Source organism: Pseudophryne corroboree, chromosome 6 (genome assembly GCF_028390025.1).
Source record: "Pseudophryne corroboree isolate aPseCor3 chromosome 6, aPseCor3.hap2, whole genome shotgun sequence".
NCBI classification, from domain to species: Eukaryota; Metazoa; Chordata; class Amphibia; order Anura; family Myobatrachidae; genus Pseudophryne; species Pseudophryne corroboree.
Genome location: NC_086449.1, coordinates 172,900,645 through 172,927,306, shown reverse-complemented (window position 1 = coordinate 172,927,306; position 26,662 = coordinate 172,900,645). Strand labels below are relative to the sequence as shown.

At 49.7% G+C, this 26,662-nt stretch overlaps 2 protein-coding genes across 3 annotated transcripts in view; one reads left to right on the top strand and one right to left on the bottom strand.

Moving 5' to 3' along the window:
* The window catches only part of MOB1A (MOB kinase activator 1A), a 340,751-nt gene that overhangs the window by 119,703 nt on the left and 194,386 nt on the right, over positions 1-26,662 (bottom strand). The window lies entirely within an intron of this gene.
* Positions 2,526-26,662, top strand: part of BOLA3 (bolA family member 3) — a 63,075-nt gene continuing 38,938 nt past the window's right edge. The window contains exons 1-2 of the mRNA XM_063932114.1: positions 2,526-2,656; positions 16,593-16,716. Of these exons, the coding sequence (XP_063788184.1) occupies positions 2,603-2,656; positions 16,593-16,716 (178 nt within the window). The 5' untranslated portion in view covers positions 2,526-2,602. The remainder of the gene's footprint in view (positions 2,657-16,592; positions 16,717-26,662) is intronic.

Sequence of the window (26,662 nt, the reverse complement as noted above, 5' to 3'; positions counted from 1 at the left end):
TCCACCCGAGAGAGTGGGGACTTCATCCAGAAGTCTTCCAAATGATTGTACACCGTGGGGAAAGGCCACAGGTGGACAGGATGGCGTCCCGCCTCAACAAAAAGCTACAAAGATATTGCGCCAGGTCAAGGGACCCTCAGGCGACAGCTGTGGACGCTCTGGTAACACCGTGGGTGTACCAGTCGGTGTATGTGTTCCCTTCTCTGCCTCTCATACCCAGGGTAATGAGAATAATAAGAAGGAGAGGAGTAAGAATTATACTCATTGTTCCGGGTGGCCAAGAAGAGCTTGGTACCCAGAACTCCAAGAAATTATCTCAGAGGACACATGGCCTCTGCCGATCAGACGGGACCTGCTGCAGCAGGGGGCCTGTCTGTTCCAAGATGTACCGCAGCTGCGTTGACGGCATGGCGGTTGAACGCCGGATCCTGAAGGAAAAGGGCATTCCGGAGGAAGTTATCCCTACGCTATTTAAAGCTAGGAAAGAAGTGAACGCAAACCATTATCACCGCATATGGCGGAAATATGTTGCGTGCTGTGAGGCCAGTAAGGCCCCAAAGGAGGAATTTCAGCTAGGTCGTTTTCTGCACTTCCTACAAGTCAGAGGTGACTATGGGCCTAAAATTGGGTTCCATTAAGGTCCAGATTTCGGCTCTATCGATTTTCTACCAAAATAGAACTGGCTTCACTGCCTGAAGTTCAGACTTTTGTTAAGGGAGTGCTGCATAGTCAACTCCCGTTTGTGCCTCCAGTGGCACCGTGGGATCTCAACGTAGTGTTGGATTTCCTGAAGTCGCATTGAGTTGAGCCACTTAAATCCGTGGAGCTACAATACCTCACGTGGAAAGTGGTCATGCTGTGGGCTGTGGCGTCGGCCAGGCGTGTATCAGAATTGGCGGCTTTGTCATACAAATGCCCTTATCTGTATTCTATATGGATAAGGTGGAATTGAGGACTCGTTCCCAATTCCTTCCTAAGGTGGTATCAGTTTTTCATGTGAACCAACCTATTGTGGTGCCTGCGGCTACTTGGGACTTGGAGGTTTCCAAGTTTTCTGGACGTAGTCAGGGCCCTGAAAAGTATATGTTTCCAGGACGGCTGGAGTCAGGAAAACTGACTCGCTATTTATCCTGTATGCACCCAACAAGCTGGGTGCTCCTGCTTCTAAGCAGACTATTGCTCGCTGGATCTGTAGCACGATTCAACTTGCACATTCTGCGGCTGGAATGCCGCACCCTAAATCTGTGAAAGCCCATTCCACGAGGAAAGTGGGCTCTTCTTGGGCGGCTGCCCGAGGGGTCTCGGCTTTACAAATTTGCCGAGCTGTTACTTGGTCGGGTTAAAACACTCTTGCAAGAGTCTACAAGTTTGATACCCTGGCTGAGGAGGACCTAGAGTTTGCTCATTCGGTGCTGCAGAGTCATCCGCACTCTCCCGCCCGTTTGGGAGCTTTGGTATAATCCCCATGGTCCTTACGGAGTCCCAGCATCCACTTAGGACGTTAGAGAAAATAAGATTTTACTCACCGGTAAATCTATTTCTCGTAGTCCGTAGTGGATGCTGGGCGCCCATCCCAAGTGCGGATTGTCTGCAATACTTGTATATAGTTATTGCCTAACTAAAGGGTTATTGTTGAGCCATCTGTTGAGAGGCTCAGTTGTTATCATACTGTTAACTGGGTATAGTATCACAAGTTAAACGGTGTAATTGGTGTGGCTGGTATGAGTCTTACCCGGGATTCAAAATCCTTCCTTATTGTGTCAGCTCTTCCGGGCACAGTATCCTAACTGAGGTCTGGAGGAGGGTCTTAGTGGGAGGAGCCAGTGCACACCAGGTAGTCCTAAAGCTTTCTTTAGTTGTGCCCAGTCTCCTGCGGAGCCGCTAATCCCCATGGTCCTTACGGAGTCCCAGCATCCACTACGGACTACGAGAAATAGATTTACCGGTGAGTAAAATCTTATTTTTACCAATTTTTGACTCTCCAAATTAACATTGAAAGTATAGGAAAATGGGCGTGACCACGTGCCTTTGTCGGTGACCACGCCCCATTTCCTAATTTGTACCAGTTTTCATGTGTAAAATGTTGGAGGTTATGCACATGCACTCATAAAGAACTCAACTTCATGATTACTGTAGCAGCCCTGTATGAAGCACACATTGCAGCTGACAGCGCATGCGCATTCTCCCCAGCTCACTTACTCCCCCTAGTGCCCTGGCCGGAAAGTGCACCGCTCAGCCGTCATACGTATTAATGACGTCACCTTTCTCCGCCTCCAAGCCTGTTATATCACATCGTCAGTAATGGCGGCTACAGGACGCTGTGTTTATGTAGAGACGCCCAAACGCTATCAATAATACTCTAAATGGAAAACTAAATCTTCGAATAAATTTAACTTTTTAGTGTCTGTTTAACTACCCAACAGCGTTGCAGCCTCATTGTCAGCCAAGAGCGTAATAAAATTAACTAGCTTGCTGGTGCCCTTCTTGCCCTCACCCTCAGCAAACATGTCTGCCGGGGCGCCCGCCGCCCGCTCATGACGTAGTTATGCGGCGCGAGGCTCATATGTGTATGGCAGTGTAGCGTGTTGACATTGAATGTCTTATGTGCACCAGGATAATGTGGGCAGCAGCCGCTCACATGCTGACTAGGACGAGGGTGAGTAGCTCATCGCATTGCTCCCTGCTGAGGGTCACACACATGAGACGCAGCGATGTACGGGTGGTGTGTTCCTGGTTATTGCATATGTCGCCGACAGATAGCGGCAGAGAACGTTACAAGCTTCAACATCATCCAGCAATATTATCCTAGCTCCGCTCCTGAGTGCAGTGTGGCTTTTCCGATTATTTATTATCTTATCTTGGACAGTTTTAATGAATCATGTGAAAGGTGCCAGGTTAAGCTCACAGATGCAGCGTCCAATCACATGAAGGCGCTGTCAGTCCTTCTTTTTGTATTACATCTTGGCTATTTCAAAGACTGGGTACACACCGCCACGACTTGATGGTGGACCTGCAGTGGCGCAGATAGAGCGGCCGTTCCAGGTAAGCATATACACGTACTAATCGGACGCTCACTCTTTTGGTCGGGTATTTGAATTTGCCCGTTCAGCTGAGACGTCAGCCCCCGCAGCAAGTGTAAGGAAGTTCGCCGGACCGCCCGTACACACAGCCAGATGCACCAATATCAGCCCTCAGCTGTGCTGCACAGCCGACGCAATAAGTCTGTAAATAATGTAGTTCACAGACATATAATTTGCCTACACCCGCTGACCCGCTAGCGATATCTCGGCCGTTTGAACGGGCGATATATCGTCTAGTGCAGTGATCTCCAACCCGTAGCTCGCGAGCTACCGGTAGCTTGCTGTAGTATTTTTGGTAGCTCATAGAGCGCACAGGCTTGGGCGGTCACTGGCACATCTCTCTTCGTTTTTAATATGGTTCCGGCTGTCAGCCAATCAGAGCTCGCGGACCGGCAGTGGCGTCACCTGATTGGCTGTCGGACCTCGAGTTTTGATTGGCTCACTTACCGGCACCATATTTTAAATGCCTGCCGCCGCCAAAGACTCTGTCACCCTCACTGCAGCCGCTCTCCGGACTTCACAGGAGAGACGCGCACTGCGCTCTCCTCCCCGTCCATCCCTCATACAGGAGGAGCAGCACCGGCGGCAGTAGAAGAAGTCAGCAAGGGTTAGCACTGTGTGGGGCACTGTATCGGACACTGTAGGGGAATTGTATCTGTCACTGCTGGGTGGAATTATTTCTCTTACATCCTAGAGGATGCTGGGGACTCCGTAAGGACCATGGGGATATACGGGCTCCGCAGGAGACATGGGCACTTTAAGAAAGACTTTAGGTATGGGTGTGCACTGGCTCCTCCCTCTATGCCCCTCCTCCAGACCTCAGTTTACTACTGTGCCCAGAGGAGACTGGGTGCATTACAGGGAGCTCTCCTGAGTTTCCTGAAAGAAAGTATTTTGTTAGGTTTTTTATTTTCAGGGAGCCTGCTGGCAACAGACTCCCTGCATCGTGGGACTGAGAGAGAAGCAGACCTACTTCTGTGAGTTTCAAGGCTCTGCTTCTTAGGCCACTGGACACCATTAGCTCCAGAGGGAGTCGGAACACAAGTCTCACCCTGGCGTTCGTCCCGGAGCCGCACCGCCGCCGTCCTCACAGAGCCGAAAGATAGAAGCCGGGTGAGTATGAGAAGAAAGAAGACTTCAGAGGCGGCAGAAGACTTCAGATCTTCACTGAGGTAACGCACAGCAGTTGAGCTGTGCGCCATTGCTTCCACACAGCACACACAAACGGCAGTCACTGTAAGGGTGCAGGGTGCAGGGCGCAGGGGGGGTGCCCCGGGCAGCAATATAACCTCATTTTCTGGCAAAAGTAGATATATACAGCTAGGCACTGTATATATAAAGAGCCCCCGCCAGTTTTTTATATATTTTAGCGGGACAGAAGCCCGCCGCTGAGGGGGCGGGGCTTCTTCCTCAGCACTCACCAGCGCCATTTTCTCCACAGCACAGCGCTGAGAGAAAGCTCCCCGGACTCTCCCCTGCTTATCCACAGTGAAAGAGGGTTTTAAAGAAGGGGGGGGCACATAATTTGGCTCAAAAATAAAGATTACAGCGCTATCTGGGTAAACATATTGTGTTTTTTCTCTGACGTCCTAGTGGATGCTGGGACTCCGTAAGGACCATGGGGAATAGCGGCTCCGCAGGAGACAGGGCACAAGAATAAAAGCTTTAGGATCAGGTGGTGTGCACTGGCTCCTCCCCCTATGACCCTCCTCCAAGCCTCAGTTAGATTTTTGTGCCCGAACGAGAAGGGTGCAGGCTAGGTGGCTCTCCTGAGCTGCTTAGAATAAAAGTTTATTTTAGGTTTTTTTATTTTCAGTGAGTCCTGCTGGCAACAGGCTCACTGCATCGTGGGACTAAGGGGAGAAGAAACGAACTCACCTGCGTGCAGAGTGGATTGGGTTTCTTAGGCTACTGGACATTAGCTCCAGAGGGACGATCACAGGTTCAGCCTGGATGGGTCCCGGAGCCGCGCCGCCGGCCCCCTTACAGAGCCAGAAGAGCGAAGAGGTCCGGTGAAATCGGCGGCAGAAGACGGTCCTGTCTTCAACTAAGGTAGCGCACAGCACTGCAGCTGTGCGCCATTGCTCTCAGCACACTTCACACTCCGGTCACTGAGGGTGCAGGGCGCTGAGGGGGGAGCGCCCTGAGACGCAATATAACAGATATACCTTAGGTTGGCAAAAAGAAATACATCACATATAGCTCCTGGGCTATATGGATGTATTTAACCCCTGCCATTTTTCCAGAAAAGAGCGGGAGATAAGGACGTCGTGAAGGGGCGGAGCCTATCTCCTCAGCACACAAGCGCCATTTTCCCTCACAGCTTCGCTGGAAGGACGGCTCCCTGACTCTCCCCTGCAGACCTGCTACAGAATCAGGGTAAAAAAGAGAAGGGGGGGCACTATTGGCAGCTAATAATAAAAACAGCAGCTATAAAAGGGAGTAACACTTATATAAGGTTATCCCTGTGTGTGTGTATATATATATATATATATATATATATATATATATATATATATATATATAGCGCTTGGTGTGTGCTGGCAAACTCTCCCTCTGTCTCTCCAAAGGGCTGGTGGGGTCCTGTCCTCTATCAGAGCATTCCCGGTGTGTGTGCTGTGTGTCGGTACGTGTGTGTCGACATGTATGAGGAGGAAAATGATGTGGAGGCGGAGCAATTGCCTGGGTTAGTGATGTCACCCCCTAGGGAGTCGACACCTGACTGGATGATCGTATTTAAAGAATTACGTGACAATGTCAGCACTTTGCAAAAAACTGTTGACGACATGAGACAGCCGGCAAATCAATTAGTGCCTGTCCAGGCGTCTCAGACACCGTCAGGGGCCCTAAAACGCCCGTTACCTCAGTGGGTCGACACAGACACAGATACTGAGTCTAGTGTCGACGGTGAGGAGACAAACGTAATGTCCAGTAGGGCCACACGTTACATGATCACGGCAATGAAGGAGGCATTGAACATTTCTGACACTACAAGTACCACAAAGAAGGGTATTATGTGGGGTGTGAAAAAACTACCAATAGTTTTTCCTGAGTCAGATGAATTAAATGAGGTGTGTGATAAAGCGTGGGTTTCCCCCGACAAAAAAACTGCTAATTTCTAATAAATTATTGGCACTATACCCTTTCCCGCCAGAGGTTAGGGCGCGTTGGGAAATACCCCCTAGGGTAGATAAAGCGCTCACACGTTTATCTAAACAAGTAGCGTTACCGTCTCCTGATACGGCCACCCTCAAAGAACCAGCTGATAGAAGGCTGGAAAATATCCTAAAAAGTATATACACACATACTGGTGTTATACTGCGACCAGCTATCGCTTCAGCCTTGATGTGCAGTGCTGGAGTCGCGTGGTCGGATTCCCTGACTGAAAATATTGATACCCTGGACAGGGACAATATATTGTTAACTATAGAGCATTTGAAGGATGCATTACTATATATGCGTGATGCACAGAGGGATATTTGCACCCTGGCATCAAGAGTAAGTGCTATGTCCATTTCTGCCAGAAGAGCATTATGGACGCGACAGTGGTCAGGGGATGCGGATTTCAAACGACATATGGAAGTATTGCCGTATAAAGGGGAGGAGTTATTTGGGGCTGGTCTATCGGACCTGGTGGCCACGGCAACGGCTGGAAAGTCCACCTTTTTACCCCAGGTCACCTCACATCAGCAGAAAAAGACACCGTCTTTTCAAACTCAGTCCTTTCGTTCCCATAAGTACAAGCGAGCAAAAGGCCACTCATTTCTGCCCCGGGGCAGAGGAAGAGGAAAAAGACTGCACCATGCAGCCGCTTCCCAGGAGCAGAAGCCCTCCCCTGCTTCTGCCAAGTCTTCAGCATGAAGCTGCGGCTTTACAAGCAGACTCAGAGACGGTGGGGGCCCGTCTCAAGAATTTCAACGCGCAGTGGGCTCACTCGCAAGTGGACCCCTGGATTCTACAGGTAGTATCGCAGGGGTACAAACTGGAATTCGAGGCGTTTCCCCCTCGCCGGTTCCTGAAGTCTGCTCTACCAAAGTCTCCCTTCGACAGGGAGGCAGTTTTGGAAGCCATTCACAAGCTGTATTCCCAGCAGGTGATAATCAAGGTACCCCTCCTACAACAAGGAAAGGGGTATTATTCCACGCTGTTTGTGGTACCGAAGCTGGACGGCTCGGTGAGACCAATTTTAAATCTGAAATCCTTGAACACTTACATAAAAAGGTTCAAATTCAAGATGGAGTCACTCAGAGCAGTGATAGCGAACCTGGAAGAAGGGGACTATATGGTGTCTCTGGACATCAAAGATGCTTATCTCCACGTCCCAATCTACCCTTCTCACCAAGGGTACCTCAGGTTTGTAGTACAAAACTGTCATTATCAGTTTCAGACGCTGCCGTTTGGGTTGTCCACGGCACCTCGGGTCTTTACCAAGGTAATGGCCGAAATTATGATTCTTCTTCGAAGAAAAGGCATCTTAATTATCCCTTACTTGGACGATCTCCTGATAAGGGCAAGGTCCAGGGAACAGTTAGAAGTCGGAGTAGCACTATCTCAGGTAGTGTTACGTCAGCACGGGTGGATCCTAAATATTCCAAAATCGCAGCTGATTCCAACGACACGTCTACTGTTCCTAGGAATGATTCTGGAAACAGTCCAGAAGAAGGTGTTTCTCCCGGAGGAGAAGGCCAGGGAGTTATCCGAGCTAGTCAGGAACCTCCTAAAACCAGGCCAGGTGTCAGTGCATCAGTGCACGAGGGTCCTGGGAAAAATGGTGGCTTCTTACGAAGCGATTCCATTCGGAAGATTCCATGCAAGAACGTTTCAGTGGGATCTACTGGACAAATGGTCCGGATCGCATCTTCAGATGCATCAGCGGATAACCCTGTCGCCAAGGACAAGGGTGTCTCTTCTGTGGTGGCTGCAGAGTGCTCATCTACTAGAGGCCGCAGTTTTGGCATTCAGGAATGGATCCTGGTGACCACGGATGCCAGCCTGAGAGGCTGGGGAGCAGTCACACAGGGAAGAAATTTCCAGGGCTTGTGGTCAAGCATGGAAACATCTCTTCATATAAACATTCTGGAACTAAGGGCCATTTACAATGCCCTAAGTCAAGCGAAACCCCTGCTTCAGGGTCAGGCGGTATTGATCCAATCGGACAACATCACGTCAGTCGCCCACGTAAACAGACAGGGCGACACGAGAAGCAGGAGGGCAATGGCAGAAGCTGCAAGGATTCTTCGCTGGGCGGAAAATCATGTGATAGCACTGTCAGCAGTGTTCATGTTGGCGTCCCGTCTAAACAAAAAACTAGACAGGTATTGCGCCAGGTCAAGGGACCCTCAGGCAATAGCGGTGGACGCTCTGGTAACACCGTGGGTGTACCAGTCAGTGTATGTGTTCCCTCCTCTGCCTCTCATACCAAAAGTACTGAGAATCATAAGAAGGAGAGGAGTAAGAACTATACTCGTGGTTCCGGATTGGCCAAGAAGGACTTGGTACCCGGAACTTCAAGAGATGCTCACGGAAGACCCGTGGCCTCTACCTCTAAGAAAGGACCTGCTCCAGCAGGGGCCTTGTCTGTTCCAAGACTTACCGCGGCTGCGTTTGACGGCATGGCGGTTGAACGCCGGATCCTGAAGGAAAAGGCATTCCAGATGAAGTCATCCCTACCCTGATCAAAGCCAGGAAGGATGTAACCGCAAAACATTATCACCGCATTTGGCGAAAATGTGTTGCGTGGTGTGAGGCCAAGAAGGCCCCTACAGAGGAATTTCAACTGGGTCGTTTCCTCCATTTCCTGCAAACAGGACTGTCTATGGGCCTAAAATTAGGGTCCATTAAGGTTCAAATTTCGGCCCTGTTGATTTTGTTCCAGAAAGAACTGGCTTCTGTGCCTGAAGTTCAGACATTTGTAAAAGGGGTACTGCATATACAGCCTCCTTTTTGTGCCTCCAGTGGCACCTTGGGATCTCAATGTTGTTTTGAGTTTCCTAAAGTCACATTGGTTTGAACCACTCACCACTGTGGACTTAAAATATCTCACATGGAAGGTGTCGATGCTGTTAGCCCTGGCTTCAGCCAGGCGTGTGTCAGAATTGGCGGCTTTATCATATAAAAGCCCTTACTTAATTTTTCATTCTGACAGGGCAGAATTGAGGACTCGTCCTCAATTTCTCCCTAAGGTGGTTTCTGCATTTCACATGAACCAACCTATTGTGGTACCTGCGGCTACTATGGACTTGGAGGACTCCAAGTTGCTTGACGTTGTCAGGGCCCTGAAAATATATGTTTCCAGGACGGCTGGAGTCAGAAAATCTGACTCGCTGTTTATCCTGTATGCACCCAACAAGCTTGGTGCTCCTGCTTCTAAGCAGACGATTGCTCGTTGGATTTGTAGTACAATTCAGCTTGCACATTCTGTGGCAGGCCTGCCACAGCCAAAATCTGTAAAAGCCCATTCCACAAGGAAAGTGGGCTCATCTTGGGCGGCTGCCCGAGGGGTCTCGGCTTTACAACTTTGCCGAGCAGCTACTTGGTCAGGGGCAAACACGTTTGCTAAATTCTACAAATTTGATACCCTGGCTGAGGAGGACCTGGAGTTCTCTCATTCGGTGCTGCAGAGTCATCCGCACTCTCCCGCCCGTTTGGGAGCTTTGGTATAATCCCCATGGTCCTTACGGAGTCCCAGCATCCACTAGGACGTCAATGAAAATAAGATTTTACTCACCGATAAATCTATTTCTCGTAGTCCGTAGTGGATGCTGGGCGCCCATCCCAAGTGCGGATTGTCTGCAATACTTGTATATAGTTATTGTTACAAAATTCGGGTTATTATTGTTGTGAGCCATCTTTTCAGAGGCTCCTTTCGTTTATCATACTGTTAACTGGGTTCAGATCACGAGTTGTACGGTGTGATTGGTGTGGCTGGTATGGGTCTTACCCGGGATTCAATATCCTTCCTTATTATGTACGCTCGTCCTGGCACAGTATCCTAACTGAGGCTTGGAGGAGGGTCATAGGGGGAGGAGCCAGTGCACACCACCTGATCCTAAAGCTTTTATTCTTGTGCCCTGTCTCCTGCGGAGCCGCTATTCCCCATGGTCCTTACGGAGTCCCAGCATCCACTACGGACTACGAGAAATAGATTTATCGGTGAGTAAAATCTTATTTTTTCCTGGGTCATATAGCGCTGGGTGTGTGCTGGCATACTCTCTCTCTGTCTCTCCAAAGGGCCTTGTGGGGGAACTGTCTTCAGATAAGAGGATTCCCTGAGTGTGTGGTGTGTCGGTACGCGTGTGTCGGCATGTCTGAGGTAAAAGGCTCTCATAGGGAGGAGGAGGAGTTAATGACTGTGGTGTCTCCGTCGGCAACACCGACACCTGACTGGATGGATATGTGGAATTTGGTGCTAATGTGAATTTATTGCACCGAGTCTAGGGAATGTACAGGCGTCAAACCCTGCCTTTCCCCTATGTCACAGGGACCTCTGGGGTCTCAAAAGCGCCCACTATCCAAAATAGTAGACACTGACGCCGACACGGATTCTGACTCCAGTGTCGACTACGATGATGCAAAGTTACAGCCAGAATTGGCAAATAGTATTCAATATATGATTATTGTAATAAAAGATGTTTTGCATATCACAGAGAAACCCCCTGTCCCTGACACGAGGGTACACATGTATAGGGTAAAGAAACCTGAGGTAACCTTTCCCCCATCTCATGAACGAGTTATTGAAAAGGCTTGGGAATCTCCAGACAAGAAACTGCAGATTCCCAAAAGGATTCTTAGGGTGTATCCTTTCCTGACTAAGGACAGGATACGGTGAGAATCTTCCCCAAGGGGGGAAAAAAGCGTGGACACGCTTATCCAAAAGAGTAAAGCTGCCATCCCAAGATATGGCTACCCTCAGGGATCCTGCTGATCGCAAACAGCAGGCTACCTTAAAGTCCATGTACACACATTCTAGTACCTTACTCAGACCGGCAATAGTGTCGGCTGGAGTTTGTAGCGCTGTAGCAGCGTGGATATGTACCTTATCGACGGAAATTGATACCCTGGATAAGGGTACCATTTTATTGACCCGGGGTCATATTAACGATACTGTCTTATATATGAGAGATGCTCAAAGAGACATTGGCCTACTGGGTTCTAGAATCAACGCTATGTCGATTTCTGCTAGACAAGTCCTATGGACCTGGCAATGGACAGGTGATGCCGGCTCAAAGAGGCATATGGAGGTTTTACCTTACAAGGGTCAGGAATTGTTTGGGGAAGGTCTCTCGGACCTAGTCTCCACAGCTACAGCTTGTAAATCAAAATGTTTGCCTTACATTCCCTCACAGCCTAAGAAAGCACCACATTATCAAAGCAGTCCTTTCGGTCACAAGAAACAAGAGAGTACGAGGTGCGTTCTTTCTTGCCAGAGGTAAGGGCAGAGGGAAAAAGCTGCACAACACAGCTAGTTCCCAGGAACAGAAGTCCTCCCCGGCCTCTACAAAATCCACCGCATGACGCTGGGGCTCCGCTAAGGGAGTCCGCCCCAGTGGGGGCACGTCTTCGACTTTTCAGCCACATCTGGGTTCACTTACAGGTGGATCCCTGGGCAATAGAAATTGTTTCTCAGGGTTACAAGCTGGAATTCGAAGAGGTGCCTCCTCGCCGGTTTTTCAAATCGGCCCTGCTGACTTCTTCCCCAGAAAGGGAGATAGTGGTAAATGCAACTCACAAATTGTATCTTCAACAGGTGGTGGTCAAGGTTCCCCTACTTCAACAAGGGAGGGGATATTACTCAACCCTGTTTGTAGTCCCGAAACCGGATGGTTCGGTCAGACCCATTTTAAATTCAAAATCCCTGAACCTATACTTGAAAAGGTTCAAGTTCAATATGGAATCGCTCAGGGCGGTCATCGCCAGCCTGGAAGGGGGGGATTTTATGGTATCTCTGGACATAAAGGATGCGTACCTTCATGTTCCCATATATCCACCTCATCAGGCGTACCTGAGATTTGCGGTACAGGATTGTCATTACCAATTTCAGACGTTGCCGTTTGGGCTTTCCACAGCCCCGAGAATTTTCACCAAGGTAATGGCGGGAATGGTGGTGCTCCTGCGCAAGCAGAGTGTCACAATTGTCCCGTACTTGGACGATCTCCTCATAAAAGCGAGATCACGAGAGCAGTTACTGAACAGCGTGTCACTTTCACTGAAGGTGTTTGATTCTCAATATCCCGAAGTCGCAGCTGGTTCCTACGACTCGTCTGATCTGCTTGGGCATGATTCTGTATACGGACCAGAAAAGGGTTTATTTTCCAACGGAAAAGGCTCAAGAACTCATGACTCTGGTCAGGAACCTATTGAAACCAAAACAGGTGTCAGTGCATCACTGCACTTGAGTCCTGGGAAAGATGGTGGCATCTTACGAGACCATTCCGTTCGGCAGGTTCCATGCGAGGACCTTCCAATGGGACCTACTGGACAAGTGGTCCGGGTCACATCTACAGAAGCATCAGTTGATCACACAGTCCCCCGGGGCCAGGGTATCTCTCCTGTGGTGGCTGCAGAGTGCTCACCTTCTAGAGGGCCGCAGGTTCGGCATTCAGGACTGGGTTCTGTTGACCACGGACGCGAGCCTACGAGGTTGGGGAGCAGTCACACAAGGAAGAAACTTCCAGGGTCTTTGGTCAAGTCAAGAGACTTGTCTTCACATCAACGTCCTGGAGCTGAGGGCCATATACAACGCCCTTCGTCAAGCGGAGACCTTGCTTCGCGACTTACCAGTTCTGATCCAGTCAGACAACATCACTGCAGTGGCTCATGTAAACCGCCGGGGCGGCACAAGGAGCAGAATGGCAATGTCGGAAGCCACCAGGATTCTACGCTGGGCCGAAAATCATGTAAGCGCACTGTCAGCAGTGTTCATTCCGGGAGTGGACAACTGGGAAGCAGATTTCCTCAGCAGACACGACCTGCATCCAGGAAAGTGGGGACTTCATCAGGAAGTCTTCGCACAGATTGCAAGTCAGTGGGGACTGCCCAGATAGACATGATGGCGTCCCGCCTCAACAAAAAGCTGTAGAGGTATTGCGCCAGGTCAAGAGACCCTCAGGCGGTAGCTGTAGACTCCCTAGTGACACCGTGGGTGTTCCAGTTGGTCTATGTGTTTCCTCCTCTTCCTCTCATCCCAAAGGTGTTGAGAATAATAAGAAAAAGAGGAGTACAGACAATTCTCATTGTTCCAGATTGGACACGAAGGGCCTGGTATCCGGATCTGCAGGAGATGCTAACAGAAGATCCGTGGCCTCTTCCTCTAAGACAGGACCTGTTGCAACAGGGGCCCTGTCTGTTCCAAGACTTACCGCGGCTGCGTTTGACGGCATGGCGGTTGAACGCCGGATCCTAGCGGAAAAAGGGCATTCCGGATGAGGTCATTCCTACTCTGATAAAGGCTAGGAAGGACGTGACAGCTAAACATTATCACCGTATATGGCAAAAATATACTTCTTGGTGTGAGGCCAGGAATGCTCCTACGGAAGAATTCCATCTGGGCCGTTTCCTTCACTTCCTACAAACTGGAGTGAATTTGGGCCTAAAATTAGGCTCCATTAAGGTTCAGATTTCGGCCTTATCCATTTTCTTTCAAAAAGAATTGGCGTCTCTCCCAGAAGTACAGACTTTTGTGAAGGGAGTGCTGCATATTCAGCCTCCTTTTGTACCTCCGGTGGCGCCTTGGGATCTTAACGTGGTGTTGAGTTTCCTTAAGTCGCACTGGTTTGAACCACTTAAAACAGTGGAGTTAAAATATCTCACTTGGAAAGTGGTCATGTTGTTAGCCTTGGCTTCGGCTAGGTGAGTGTCGGAATTGGCGGCTTTGTCTCATAAAAGCCCCTATCTAGTTTTCCATATGGCTAGAGCGGAATTGTGGACCCGTCCTCAATTTTTGCCTAAGGTGGTGTCGTCTTTCATATGAACCAACCTATTGTGGTGCCTGTGGCTACACGAGACTTGGAGGATTCAGAGTCTCTTGATGTGGTCAGGGCTTAGAAAATTTACGTGGCCAGAACGGCTAGAGTCAGAAAAACAGAAGCACTGTTTGTCCTGTATGCAGCCAACAAGGTTGGCGCTCCTGCTTCAAAGCAGACTATTGCTCGCTGGATCTGTAACACGATTCAGCAGGCACATGCGACGGCTGGATTGCCGTTACCGAAATCGGTCAAGGCCTATTCCACTAGGAAGGGGGGCTCGTCTTGGGCGGCTGCCCGAGGGGTCTCGGCACTACAGCTGTGCCGAGCTGCTACTTGGTCGGGTTCAAACACATTTGCAAAGTTCTATAAGTTTTTGATGCCCTGGCTGAGGAGGACCTCCTGTTTGCTCAATCGGTGCTGCAGAGTCATCCGCACTCTCCCGCCCGTTTGGGAGCTTTGGTATAATCCCTATGGTCCTTACGGAGTCCCCAGCATCCTCTAGGACGTAAGAGAAAATAAGATTTTAAACCTACCGGTAAATCTTTTTCTCGTAGTCCGTAGAGGATGCTGGGCGCCCGTCCCAAGTGCGGACTACTACTGGAAGACTTGGATATAGTTTTGCTTACATAAGGGTTATGTTATAGTTTTCATCGGTCTCTGACTGATGCTATGTTGTTTTTTCATACTGTTAACTGGTTGGTTTATACACAAGTTATACGGTGTGAATGGTGTGGGCTGGTATGAATCTTGCCCTAGGTTTAACAAAAATCCTTTCCTCGTACTGTCCGTCTCCTCTGGGCACAGTTTCTCTAACTGAGGTCTGGAGGAGGGGTATAGAGGGAGGAGCCAGTGCACACCCATACCTAAAGTCTTTCTTAAAGTACCCATGTCTCCTGCGGAGCCCGTCTATCCCCATGGTCCTTACGGAGTCCCCAGCATCCTCTACGGACTACGAGCAAAATATTTACCGGTAGGTTTGAAATCTTATTTTGTGTATCTGGCACTGCTGAGGGTCATTATTTGTGTATCTGGCACTACGCGGGAGGCATTACTTGTAGTTGTGAGGCCACACCCACTTTCGCAGGAACGCACGCGCGTTGGGGGGAGGGGGTAGCTCCTTCAGAGGTTTTATTTTCCAAAAGTAGCTCACACCCCAATTAAGGTTGGAGACCACTGCTCTAGTGTGTACCCAGCATAAGAATACTTTGAGCTGGCAGGCTAAAGGTCCGTACACATTAGACGATGTCGCTCTAATGTCGTGGATCTGCATGCTAGACGTGCATCGTCTGCAGATTACCCCTGCAGTCCCTCCCTTGGTTACCAGTATTCTACCATATTAAATCTAAAATACTTTTACTGACAGACAAGGCCATTAACCAAATTACACCAACTTCACTCATCTCAAAATATTTCCCCACCCGACCTCTCCGCTCTGCACAAGATCTGCGTCTCTCATCCACATGTATTACTTGTTCACACTCAAAATTACAGGACTTTATCCGGGCTTCACCCATTCTGTGGAATGCCCTCCCACGCACAATAAGATTCGCCTCTAGGGGTAAATTTACTTAGCTGGGAGTTCTATTTAAGATGGGATGTTGCCCATAGCAACCAATCAGATTCCAGGTATTATCTTCTAGAAGGTACTAGATAAATGAGAAGTAGAATCTGATTGGTTGCTGTGGGCAACATCCCATCTTAAATAGAACTGCCATTTTAGTAAAGGTTGATTCTATATCGGAGTGGGAGAAGGGACCTTCTGACGTACCTAGGGGAGGAGACCCGTCACCAGGGGGAGGAGCTACGGCCGAACAAGGTACCCGAAAAGTACCCTCGCGGGCTCGCTTCGCTCGCTACGCTTCGTTCGCCACCTAATTACTAAAGGTAATAGTTGGTGGCGTGGATACAAGAGCAACTGTCCCGCTGGCGTAGCTCCTCCCCCTTGTGTCGTGGCTCCTCCCCCTGACGGAAAAGGTCCCTTAGGCCACTTGGATCTAGCCTCAACCTTTTAGTAAATTTGCCCCCTAGTCTCCAAACCAATGCTTCCCTATCTAATTACATCCTCTCTGTACAGTACACATAAAGACATATCTTGTCTTTCTTTACTCTCACACCCTCCTGACACTTGGCCAACATTGCGGGGTGATCATATCCTACAACCCATTAAGAACCTAGCAATCTGGTGGACCATTATGCAATAGGTAGCATCTATCCTTGTGTATCAATGCCTATTTCCCCATAGATTGTAAGCTTGCGAGCAGGGCCTTCCTACCTATGTCTGTTTTTACCCAGTTTTGTTCTATTACTGTTGTTCTGTTTGTAAAGTGCAACAGAATATACTGCGCTATATAAGAAACACTTAATAAATAAATGCCACAATAACTTTAGCGCAGTGCGACTCTGATTCTGGCCATCAGACCCCTGACCCCTGGAGCAGGATAGTGTTGGGGGGGAGCACTTGTGAAATTGATCCTGTTTCATAGGAAGTAAGTAGCTGCTGTTTCTAGATATCACAAAATAATAATAAAATAATTTATCCCCCATACAGACTTGTGTCCTTTGCAGTGTTAGAAGATCGTTTGCATCTGTGACTGAAGGGGAAGACAAAATTATGCAAGTTCTGAAAGACAAGTTCCCACTGGCCTCCTCTGTTCGTGTTGTTGATATTTCAGGTAATGCACAATCATTTGTGCTAAGTGTGAAGAGACTGTCCCTTCCTACTATAAATTCACTGTATTCATTTAATTATATGCTAGGTCAGTGGTTCGCTGTGGCTCCCTGGGGTGTCTCAGGACACTTGCAGGGGTGCCCTGGGTTGGTGGTCCAGGACCAATTCAAAATTATTTATGGTCAATGTAATATGCAACACCAGTGCTGGAGGCTGTCAATTATAAGATATGTGGACAAACAGAAGCAAATCTTGTCCCTCATCACATAACTGAACTGAAGGATGACCTATAAACATGATTTAGTTAATTTAAAAAAAAAAAAATTCCTGAATTTCTCAATAAGAAACTTTGGCCTAGGGGTGCTGTGAAATAAAAATTCTGATATTCTAGGGTGCCGTGATTCAAAAACGTTTGGGGACCACTGCGCTAGGGCATAGGCCTATTGTTTTTTTTCCTCTTGCTTTATAATGATGCATAAAGTGGGTGATGGGGAAGACGGATATTATTAGTAATACTGTCTTTTTTTTCATCATTTATTTTAATAAACCTGGGTTAATTTTTATTTTATTTTTCAGTTAGGCTGGGTACACATCCAAAAGATGTGTATCCCAGCCGACCCAACGACTATGATATATCATACTGAGCAATATAGTGTGTGGCCATGTAATATATCATTTCATGCTGCATTCTCCTGTATGCCATTGTCAGTGGGGTCACCCAGTCTGACTTGCAGCTTATCAGATGAGATGACCCCAATGACAACGCATGTGAACGCATGATTGAGTGTACAAGCGATATGAAACATTGTTCCAATTCACTATTCTGACCCATTCCTGCTATGCTCTTTATCCATGCATTTATATTTTCTCTGACGTCCTAGTAGATGCTGGGAACTCCGTAAGGACCATGGGGAATAGACGGCCCCGCAGGAGACTGGGCACATCTAAAGAAAGAATTAGGACTATCTGGTGTGCACTGGCTCCTCCCCCTATGACCCTCCCCCAAGCCTCAGTTAGATTTCTGTGCCCGGCCGAGCTGGATGCACACTAGGGGCTCTCCTGAGCTCCTAGAAAGAAAGTATAGTTTAGGTTTTTTATTTTACAGTGAGACCTGCTGGCAACAGGCTCACTGCACCGAGGGACTAAGGGGAGAAGAAGCGAACCTACCTAAGTGGTGGTAGCTTGGGCTTCTTAGGCTACTGGACACCATTAGCTCCAGAGGGATCGCACACAGGACCCGACCTCGTCGTCCGTTCCCGGAGCCGCGCCGCCGTCCCCCTTACAGAGCCAGAAGCAAGAAGGTCCGGAAAATCGGCGGCTGAAGACTTCTGTCTTCTCCAAGGTAGCGCACAGCACTGCAGCTGTGCGCCATTGCTCCTCATGCACACCACACACTGCGGTCACTGATGGGTGCAGGGCGCTGGGGGAGGGGCGCCCTGAGCAGCAATAAAAAACAAGCACCTTGGCTGGCAAACTGACACCATATATAGCCCCAGGGGCTATATAGGTGTATATTAACCCCTGCTAGAATTATTAAAATAGCGAGAGAAAACCCGCCGAAAAAGGGGCGGAGCCATCTCCCTCAGCACACTGGCGCCATTTTCCCTCACAGCTCCGCTGGAAGGATCGCTCCCTGGCTCTCCCCTGCAGTCCTGCACTACAGAAAGGGTAAAAAAGAGAGGGGGGGCACAAATTTAGGCGCAGTATAATATATATATGCAGCTATAAGGGAAAACACTCTTTATAGGTGATATCCCTGTGGTATATAGCGCTTTGGTGTGTGCTGGCATACTCTCCCTCTGTCTCCCCAAAGGGCTTTGTGGGGTCCTGTCCTCTGTCAGAGCATTCCCTGTGTGTGTGCTGTGTGTCGGTACTGCTGTGTCGACATGTATGATGAGGAAAATTATGTGGAGGCGGAGCAAATGCCTGTGAATGTGATGTCACCCCCTGCGGGGTCGACACCTGTGTGGATGGACTTATGGAAGGAATTATGTGACAGTGTCGACTCCTTACACAAAAGGTTTGACGACATAGGACAGCTGGCTACTCAGCTTGTGCCTGTTCCAGCGTCTCAAATGTCATCAGGGGCTTTAAAACGCCCGCTACCTCAGGTGACAGACACAGATGTCGACACAGATACCGACTCCAGTGTCGACGACGATGAGACTAGTGTACCCTCCAATAGGTCCACCCGTTACATGATTGAGGCAATGAAAAATGTATTACACATTTCTGATAATACCCCAAGTACCACAAAAAAGGGTATTATGTTTGGTGAGAAAAAGCTACCTGTAGTTTTTCCTGCATCTGAGGAATTAAATGAGGTGTGTGAGGAAGCGTGGACTTCACCCGATAAGAAATTGATAATTTCTAAACGGTTATTGGCAGCGTACCCTTTCCCGCCAGAGGATAGGTCACGTTGGGAAACACCCCCTAGGATAGATAAGGCGCTGACACGCTTATCAAAAAAGGTGGCACTACCGTCTCCGGATACGGGCGCCCTAAAGGAACCTGCTGATAGAAAGCAGGAAACTACCCTTAAAGCTATATACACACACGGGCATTATATTGAGACCAGCTATTGCATCAGCATGGATGTGCAGTGCTGCAGCTGAGTGGTCAGATTCCCTGTCGGATAATATTGATACTATGGATAGGGACAATATTTTGCTGACGATAGAGCATATAAAAGACGCCGTCTTATACAAGCGTGATGCACAGAGGGATATTTGCCGGCTGGCATAAAAAATAAGCGCTATGTCCATTGCCGCCAGAAGGGGGTTATGGACTCGGCAATGGTCAGGCGATGCCGACTCGAAACGGCACATGGAAGTTTTGCCCTATAAGGGGGTGGAACTGTTTGGGGAGGGTCTTTCGGACCTCGTTTCCACAACTACTGCTGGGAAATCGACCTTTTTGCCACAGGCTACCCCACAGCAAAAGAAAGCACCGTATTATCAGGTACAGTCCTTTCGGCCCCAGAAAAGCAAGAGGGCTAGAGGCTCATCCTTTCTGCCGAGAGGCAAAGGTAGAGGAAAAAAGCTGCAGCACACAGCTAGTTCCCAAGAGCAGAAGTCCTTCCCTGCGTCCGGTAAGTCCACAGCATGATGCTGGGGCTGCTCAGGCGGACCCGGGTACGGTGGGGGCCGTCTCAGAAATTTCAGCGCACAGTGGGCTCTCTCACAGGTGGATCCCTGGGTCCTTCAAGTAGTATCTCAGGGGTACAGGCTGGAATTCGAGACGTCTCCCCCCCGCCGTTTCCTAAAATCTGCCTTACCGGCAACTCCCTATGCCAGGGAGGCAGTGTTGGTGGCTATTCAAAAACTGTATTCACAGCAAGTGATTGTCAAGGTACCCCTCCTTCAGCAAGGAAAGGGTTACTATTCCACAATGTTTGTGGTACCGAAACCGGACGGTTCGGTGAGACCCATCTTAAATTTAAAATCCTTGAACACTTATATCAAAAGGTTCAAGTTCAAGATGGAATCGCTCAGGGCGGTTATTGCGAGCCTGGACGAGGGGGATTACATGGTATCCCTGGACATCAAGGATGCGTACCTGCATGTCCCCATTTACCCTCCTCACCAGGAGTACCTCAGATTTGTGGTACAGGACTGTCACTATCAGTTCCAGACGCTGCCGTTTGGGTTATCCACGGCACCGAGGGTCTTTACCAAGGTAATGGCCGAAATGATGATACTCCTTCGCAAGAAGGGAGTTTTAATTATCCCGTACTTGGACGATCTCCTGATAAAGGCGAGGTCCAAGGAACAGTTGGTAGGGGGGGTAGCACTTTCTCGGGAAGTGCTACAACAGCACGGCTGGATTCTCAATATTCCAAAGTCACAGCTGGTCCCGACGACACGTCTTCTGTTCCTGGAAATGATTCTGGACACAGACCAGAATAAAGTGTTTCTTCCAGTGGAAAAAGCCGAGGAGTTGTCATCTCTGGTCAGAGACCTCCTAAAACCGGGACAGGTGTCGGTACATCAATGCACACGAGTCCTGGGAAAAATGGTAGCTTCGTACGAAGCAATTCCATTCGGAAGGTTTCACGCAAGGACTTTCCAGTGCGACCTGTTGGACAAATGGTCCGGGTCCCATCTCCAGATGCAACAGCGGATAACCCTGTCGGCAAGGACCAGGGTGTCGCTGCTGTGGTGGCTGCAGAGGGCTCATCTACTAGAGGGCCGCAGATTCGGCATACAGGACTGGGTCCTGGTTACCACGGATGCCAGCCTTCGGGGCTGGGGTGCAGTCACACAGGGAAGAAATTTCCAAGGACTGTGGTCAAATCAGGAGATTTCGCTTCACATAAATATTCTGGAGCTAAGGGCCATTTACAATGCCCTAAGCCAAGCAAGGCCCCTGCTTCAAAACCAGCCGGTACTGATCCAATCAGACAACATCACGGCGGTCGCCCATGTAAACAGACAGGGCGGCACAAGAAGCAGGAGGGCAATGGCAGAAGCCACAAGGATTCTCCGATGGGCGGAAAATCATGTGTTAGCACTGACAGCAGTGTTCATTCCGGGAGTGGACAACTGGGAAGCAGACTTCCTCAGCAGGCACGACCTCCACCCGGGAGAATGGGGACTTCATCCAGAAGTCTTCCAAATGCTGGTAAACCGTTGGGAAAGACCACAGGTGGACATGATGGCGTCCCGCCTCAACAAAAAGCTAAAAAGATATTGCGCCAGGTCAAGGGACCCTCAGGCGATCGCTGTGGACGCTCTAGTAACACCGTGGGTGTACCAGTCGGTTCATGTGTTTCCTCCTCTGCCTCTCATTCCCAAGGTACTGAGAATAATACGAAGGCGAGGAGTGAAAACTATACTCGTGGTTCCGGATTGGCCAAGAAGAGCTTGGTACCCGGAACTTCAAGAGATGCTTTCAGAGGACCCTTGGCCTCTGCCGCTCAGACAGGACCTGCTGCAGCAGGGGCCCTGTCTGTTCCAAGACTTACCGCGGCTACGTTTGACGGCATGGCGGTTGAACACCGGATCCTGAAGGAAAAGGGCATTCCGGAGGAAGTCATCCCTACCCTGATCAAAGCCAGGAAGGATGTCACCGCAAAACATTATCGCCGCATTTGGCGGAAATATGTTGCTTGGTGTGAGGCCTGGAAGGCCCCAACGGAGGAATTTCAACTGGGTCGATTCCTGCATTTCCTGCAAGCAGGGGTGACGTTGGGCCTCAAATTGGGGTCCATTAAGGTCCAGATTTCGGCCCTGTCGATTTTCTTCCAGAAAGAACTGGCTTCACTGCCTGAAGTTCAGACTTTTGTCAAAGGAGTTCTGCATATTCAGCCTCCTTTTGTGCCCCCAGTGGCACCTTGGGATCTCAATGTGGTTTTGGAGTTCCTGAAATCACATTGGTTTGAACCACTTAAGACTGTGGATTTGAAATATCTCACGTGGAAAGTGGTCATGCTGTGGGCCCTGGCTTCGGCCAGGCGTGTGTCAGAATTGGCGGCTTTGTCCTATAAAAGCCCTTATCTGATTTTCCATATGGATAGGGCAGAGTTGAGGACTCGTCCTCAGTTTCTCCCGAAGGTGGTATCAGCGTTTCACTTGAACCAGCCTATTGTGGTGCCTGCGGCTACCAGGGACTTGGAGCATTCCAAGTTACTGGACGTAGTCGGGGCCCTGAAAATTTATGTTTCCAGGACGGCTGGAGTCAGGAAAACTGACTCGCTGTTTATCCTGTATGCACCCAACAAACTGGGTGCTCCTGCTTCTAAGCAGACTATCGCGCGCTGGATTTGTAGCACTATTCAGCTGGTGCATTCTGCGGTGGGACTACCGCAGCCTAAATCTGTAAAAGCCCATTCCACAAGGAAGGTGGGCTCATCTTGGGCGGCTGCCCGAGGGGTCTCGGCTTTACAACTTTGCCGAGCTGCTACTTGGTCAGGGGCAAACACGTTTGCAAAATTCTATAAATTTGATACCCTGGCTGAGGAGGACCTGGAGTTCTCTCATTCGGTGCTGCAGAGTCATCCGTACTCTCCCGCCCGTTTGGGAGCTTTGGTATAATCCCCATGGTCCTTACGGAGTTCCCAGCATCCACTAGGACGTCAGAGAAAATAAGAATTTACTCACCGGTAATTCTATTTCTCGTAGTCCGTAGTGGATGCTGGGTGCCCATCCCAAGTGCGGATTGTCTGCAATACTTGTAAATAGTTATTGTTACACAAATCGGGTTGTTATTGCGAGCCATCTGTTCAGAGGCTCCTTTTGTTATCATACTGTTAACCGGGGTTCCTATCACGAGTTATACGGTGTGATTGGTGTGGCTGGTATGAGTCTTACCCGGGATTCAAAATCCTTCCTTATTGTGTCAGCTCTTCCGGGCACAGTGTCCTAACTGAGGCTTGGAGGAGGGTCATAGGGGGAGGAGCCAGTGCACACCAGATAGTCCTAATTCTTTCTTTAGATGTGCCCAGTCTCCTGCGGAGCAGTCTATTCCCCATGGTCCTTACGGAGTTCCCAGCATCCACTACGGACTACGAGAAATAGAATTACCGGTGAGTAAATTCTTATTAACAGGCAGAGTTATTATTTTGCATGTTGCACATGATTAGAGCATTGGACATCAGCTTCGGGCGTGGGTGAGTGTGCAGGGGAAACTGAAGGGCTAGTTGCTTCTGTTCTGGGGGGTGCATGCAGGGGAGACTAAAGGGCTGGGTGCTGCTGTTCTGGGGGTGTGTGTGCAGGGAAGACTGAAGGGCTGGGTGCCACTGTTCTTGGAGGGGGTTGGGGGGGCACTTAGAGAGGGATATATGTACCATACAGTACAAACTGGGATCCAGTTTACTGTGGTGTCAATATTAGTGCTGGCAGGACTGCTGATGCTGCAGGGTGTCCTGGTGCCTGTAGCTCTTGTTAATGCTGCCAGTTGGCAAGTAGATGCTGGGACCGGACAGGTTCCACACTGATGACAGGGACCTGCAACCTCATAGTGCTGGCTGTAATTACAGCAGCAACAAGTGCACGGCAGAGGCTGCAGCACAGAGCCTGCAGTTGGGAGCGGACTCGCACAGATCCTGTGCTGTCAGCACCGCTCACCTTGTCAGCGGGGCAGTTGCTTGGACTACACTAGGGTGACCCAGCAGTCCTCTCTTAACCCCACCTGGTTGACTTACAGAGCCCGCGGGTGATAGGTCACCATACAGAACCTGCTCGGTTCCCTGTAGTCTACTGTTCCTGACCTGACGGACATCCCTGGCAGTCAACCACCGCTCATTATACAGCACCACCGTACCTTCTCCCACTTCACCGCTGCCAGGGATCCCCGGCTGACAGGTCAGTGTCCGCCTACTTATTGGTCAGCTATCCCCCTACACTAGAACGATTAGTTTGGAAAAATCAAGCAAGTTTCATGAACTGTTGTTTCTCTGACGTCCTAGTGGATGCTGGGAACTCCGTAAGGACCATGGGGAATAGACGGGCTCCGCAGGAGACTGGGCACTCTAAAAGAAAGATTAGGTACTATCTGGTGTGCACTGGCTCCTCCCTCTATGCCCCTCCTCCAGACCTCAGTTAGAATCTGTGCCCGGCCAGAGCTGGATGCACCTAGTGGGCTCTCCTGAGCTTGCTAGAAAGAAAGTATTTGTTAGGTTTTTTATTTTCAGTGAGATCTGCTGGCAACAGACTCGCTGCTACGAGGGACTGAGGGGAGAGAAGCAAACCTACCTGCGTGCAGCTAGCTTGTGCTTCTTAGGCTACTGGACACCATTAGCTCCAGAGGGTTCGAACACAGGGCCTGACCTCGATCGTCCGTTCCCGGAGCCGCGCCGCTGTCCCCCTTGCAGAGCCAGAAGGCAGAAGAGGAGGAGATGAAATCGGCGGCAGAAGACTCCGGTCTTCATTAAGGTAGCGCACAGCACTGCAGCTGTGCGCCATTGCTCCCACTGCACACCACACACTCCGGTCACTGTAGGGTGCAGGGCGCTTGGGGGGGGCGCCCTGGGCAGCAATAAGAATACCTTTTGGCACAAAACACACATAATACAGTCTGGAAAACTGTATATGTGTAAAAAACCCCGCCATTAAGCTATACAAAACGCCAGAGAAGCCCGCCGCTGAGGGGGCGGGGCCTTCTTCCTCAGCACACCAGCGCCATTTTCTCTTCACAGCTCCGCTGGAAGGACGCTCCCCAGGCTCTCCCCTGCAGTATCCTGTACGAGAAGGGTAAAAAAGAGAGGGGGGGCACATAAATTTAGGCGCAAATAAGATAAGCAGCTATTGGGAAAAATCACTCATTATAGTGTAAATCCCTGTGTTATATAGCGCTGTGGTGTGTGCTGGCATACTCTCTCTCTGTCTCCCCAAAGGACTTTGTGGGGTCCTGTCCTCGGTCAGAGCATTCCCTGTGTGTGTGTGCGGTGTGTCGGTACGGCTGTGTCGACATGTTTGATGAGGAGGGTTACGTGGAGGCGGAGCAAGGGCAGATAAGTGTGGTGTCGCCCCCGACGGGGCCGACACCTGATTGGATGGATATGTGGAAGGTCTTAACCGACAGTGTCAACTCCTTACATAAAAGGTTCGATGACGCAGCAGCCTTGGGACAGCCGGGATCTCAGCCCGCGCCTGCCCAGGCGTCTCAGAGGCCATCAGGGGCTCATAAACGCCCGCTAGCTCAGATGGTAGACACAGATGTCGACACAGAGTCTGACTCCAGTGTAGATGAGGATGAGACAAATGCACAGTCTACAAAAGCCATCCGATGCATGATTACTGCAATGAAAAATGTATTGCACATTTCTGATATTAACCCGGTTACTACCAAGAAGGGTATTATGTTTGGGGAGAAAAAGCAGCCCGTGACTTTTCTCCCATCTGATGAATTAAATGAATTGTGTGAGGAAGCGTGGAGTTCCCCCGATAAGAAACTAGTGATTTCTAAGAGGTTACTGATGGCGTACCCTTTCCCGCCAACGGACAGGTTACGTTGGGAAACATCCCCTAGGGTGGACAAGGCGCTCACGCTTATCAAAAAAGGTGGCACTGCCGTCAAAGGATACGGCCGCCCTAAAGGAGCCTGCGGATAGAAAGCAGGAAGCTATCCTGAAGTCTGTGTATACACACTCAGGTACTATACTGAGACCTGCTATTGCTTCAGCATGGATGTGTAGTGCTGCAGCCGCATGGTCTGATACCCTGTCAGACAACATTGATTCCCTCGACAGGGATACTATTTTGCTAACCATAGAACATATAAAAGACGTCGTCTTATATATGCGGGATGCACAGAGGGACATTTGCCTGCTGGCATCTAGAATTAATGCAATGTCAATTTCTGCCAGGAGAGTATTATGGACTCGGCAGTGGACAGGTGATGCTGATTCTAAAAGACACATGGAGGTTTTGCCTTATAAGGGTGAGGAATTGTTTGGGGACGGTCTATCGGACCTCGTATCCACGGCAACAGCCGGGAAGTCAACTTTTTTACCTCAGGTTTCCTCACAGCCTAAGAAAGCACCGTATTATCATGTACAGTCCTTTTCGGCCTCAGAAAGGCAAGCGGATCAGAGGCGCATCCTTTCTGCCCAGAGGCAGGGGTAGAGGAAAGAAGCTGCACCAGGCAGCCAGTTCCCAGGAACAAAAATCCTCCCCCGCTTCCTCTAAGTCCACTGCATGATGCTGGGGCTCCACAGGCGGAGCCGGGTGCGGTGGGGCCGCGTCTCCGAAACTTCAGCAACCAGTGGGTTCGCTCACAAGTGGATCTCTGGGCTGTACAAATTGTATCTCAGGGATACAAGCTGGAGTTCGAGGCGACTCCCCCTCGCCGTTACCTCAAATCAGCCTTGCCAGCTGCTCCCAGGGAAAGGGAGGTAGACTGGCGGCAATTCACAAGCTGTACCTCCAGCAGGTGATAATCAAGGTTCCCCTCCTTCAACAGGGACGGGGTTACTATTCCACAATGTTTGTGGTACCGAAACCAGACGG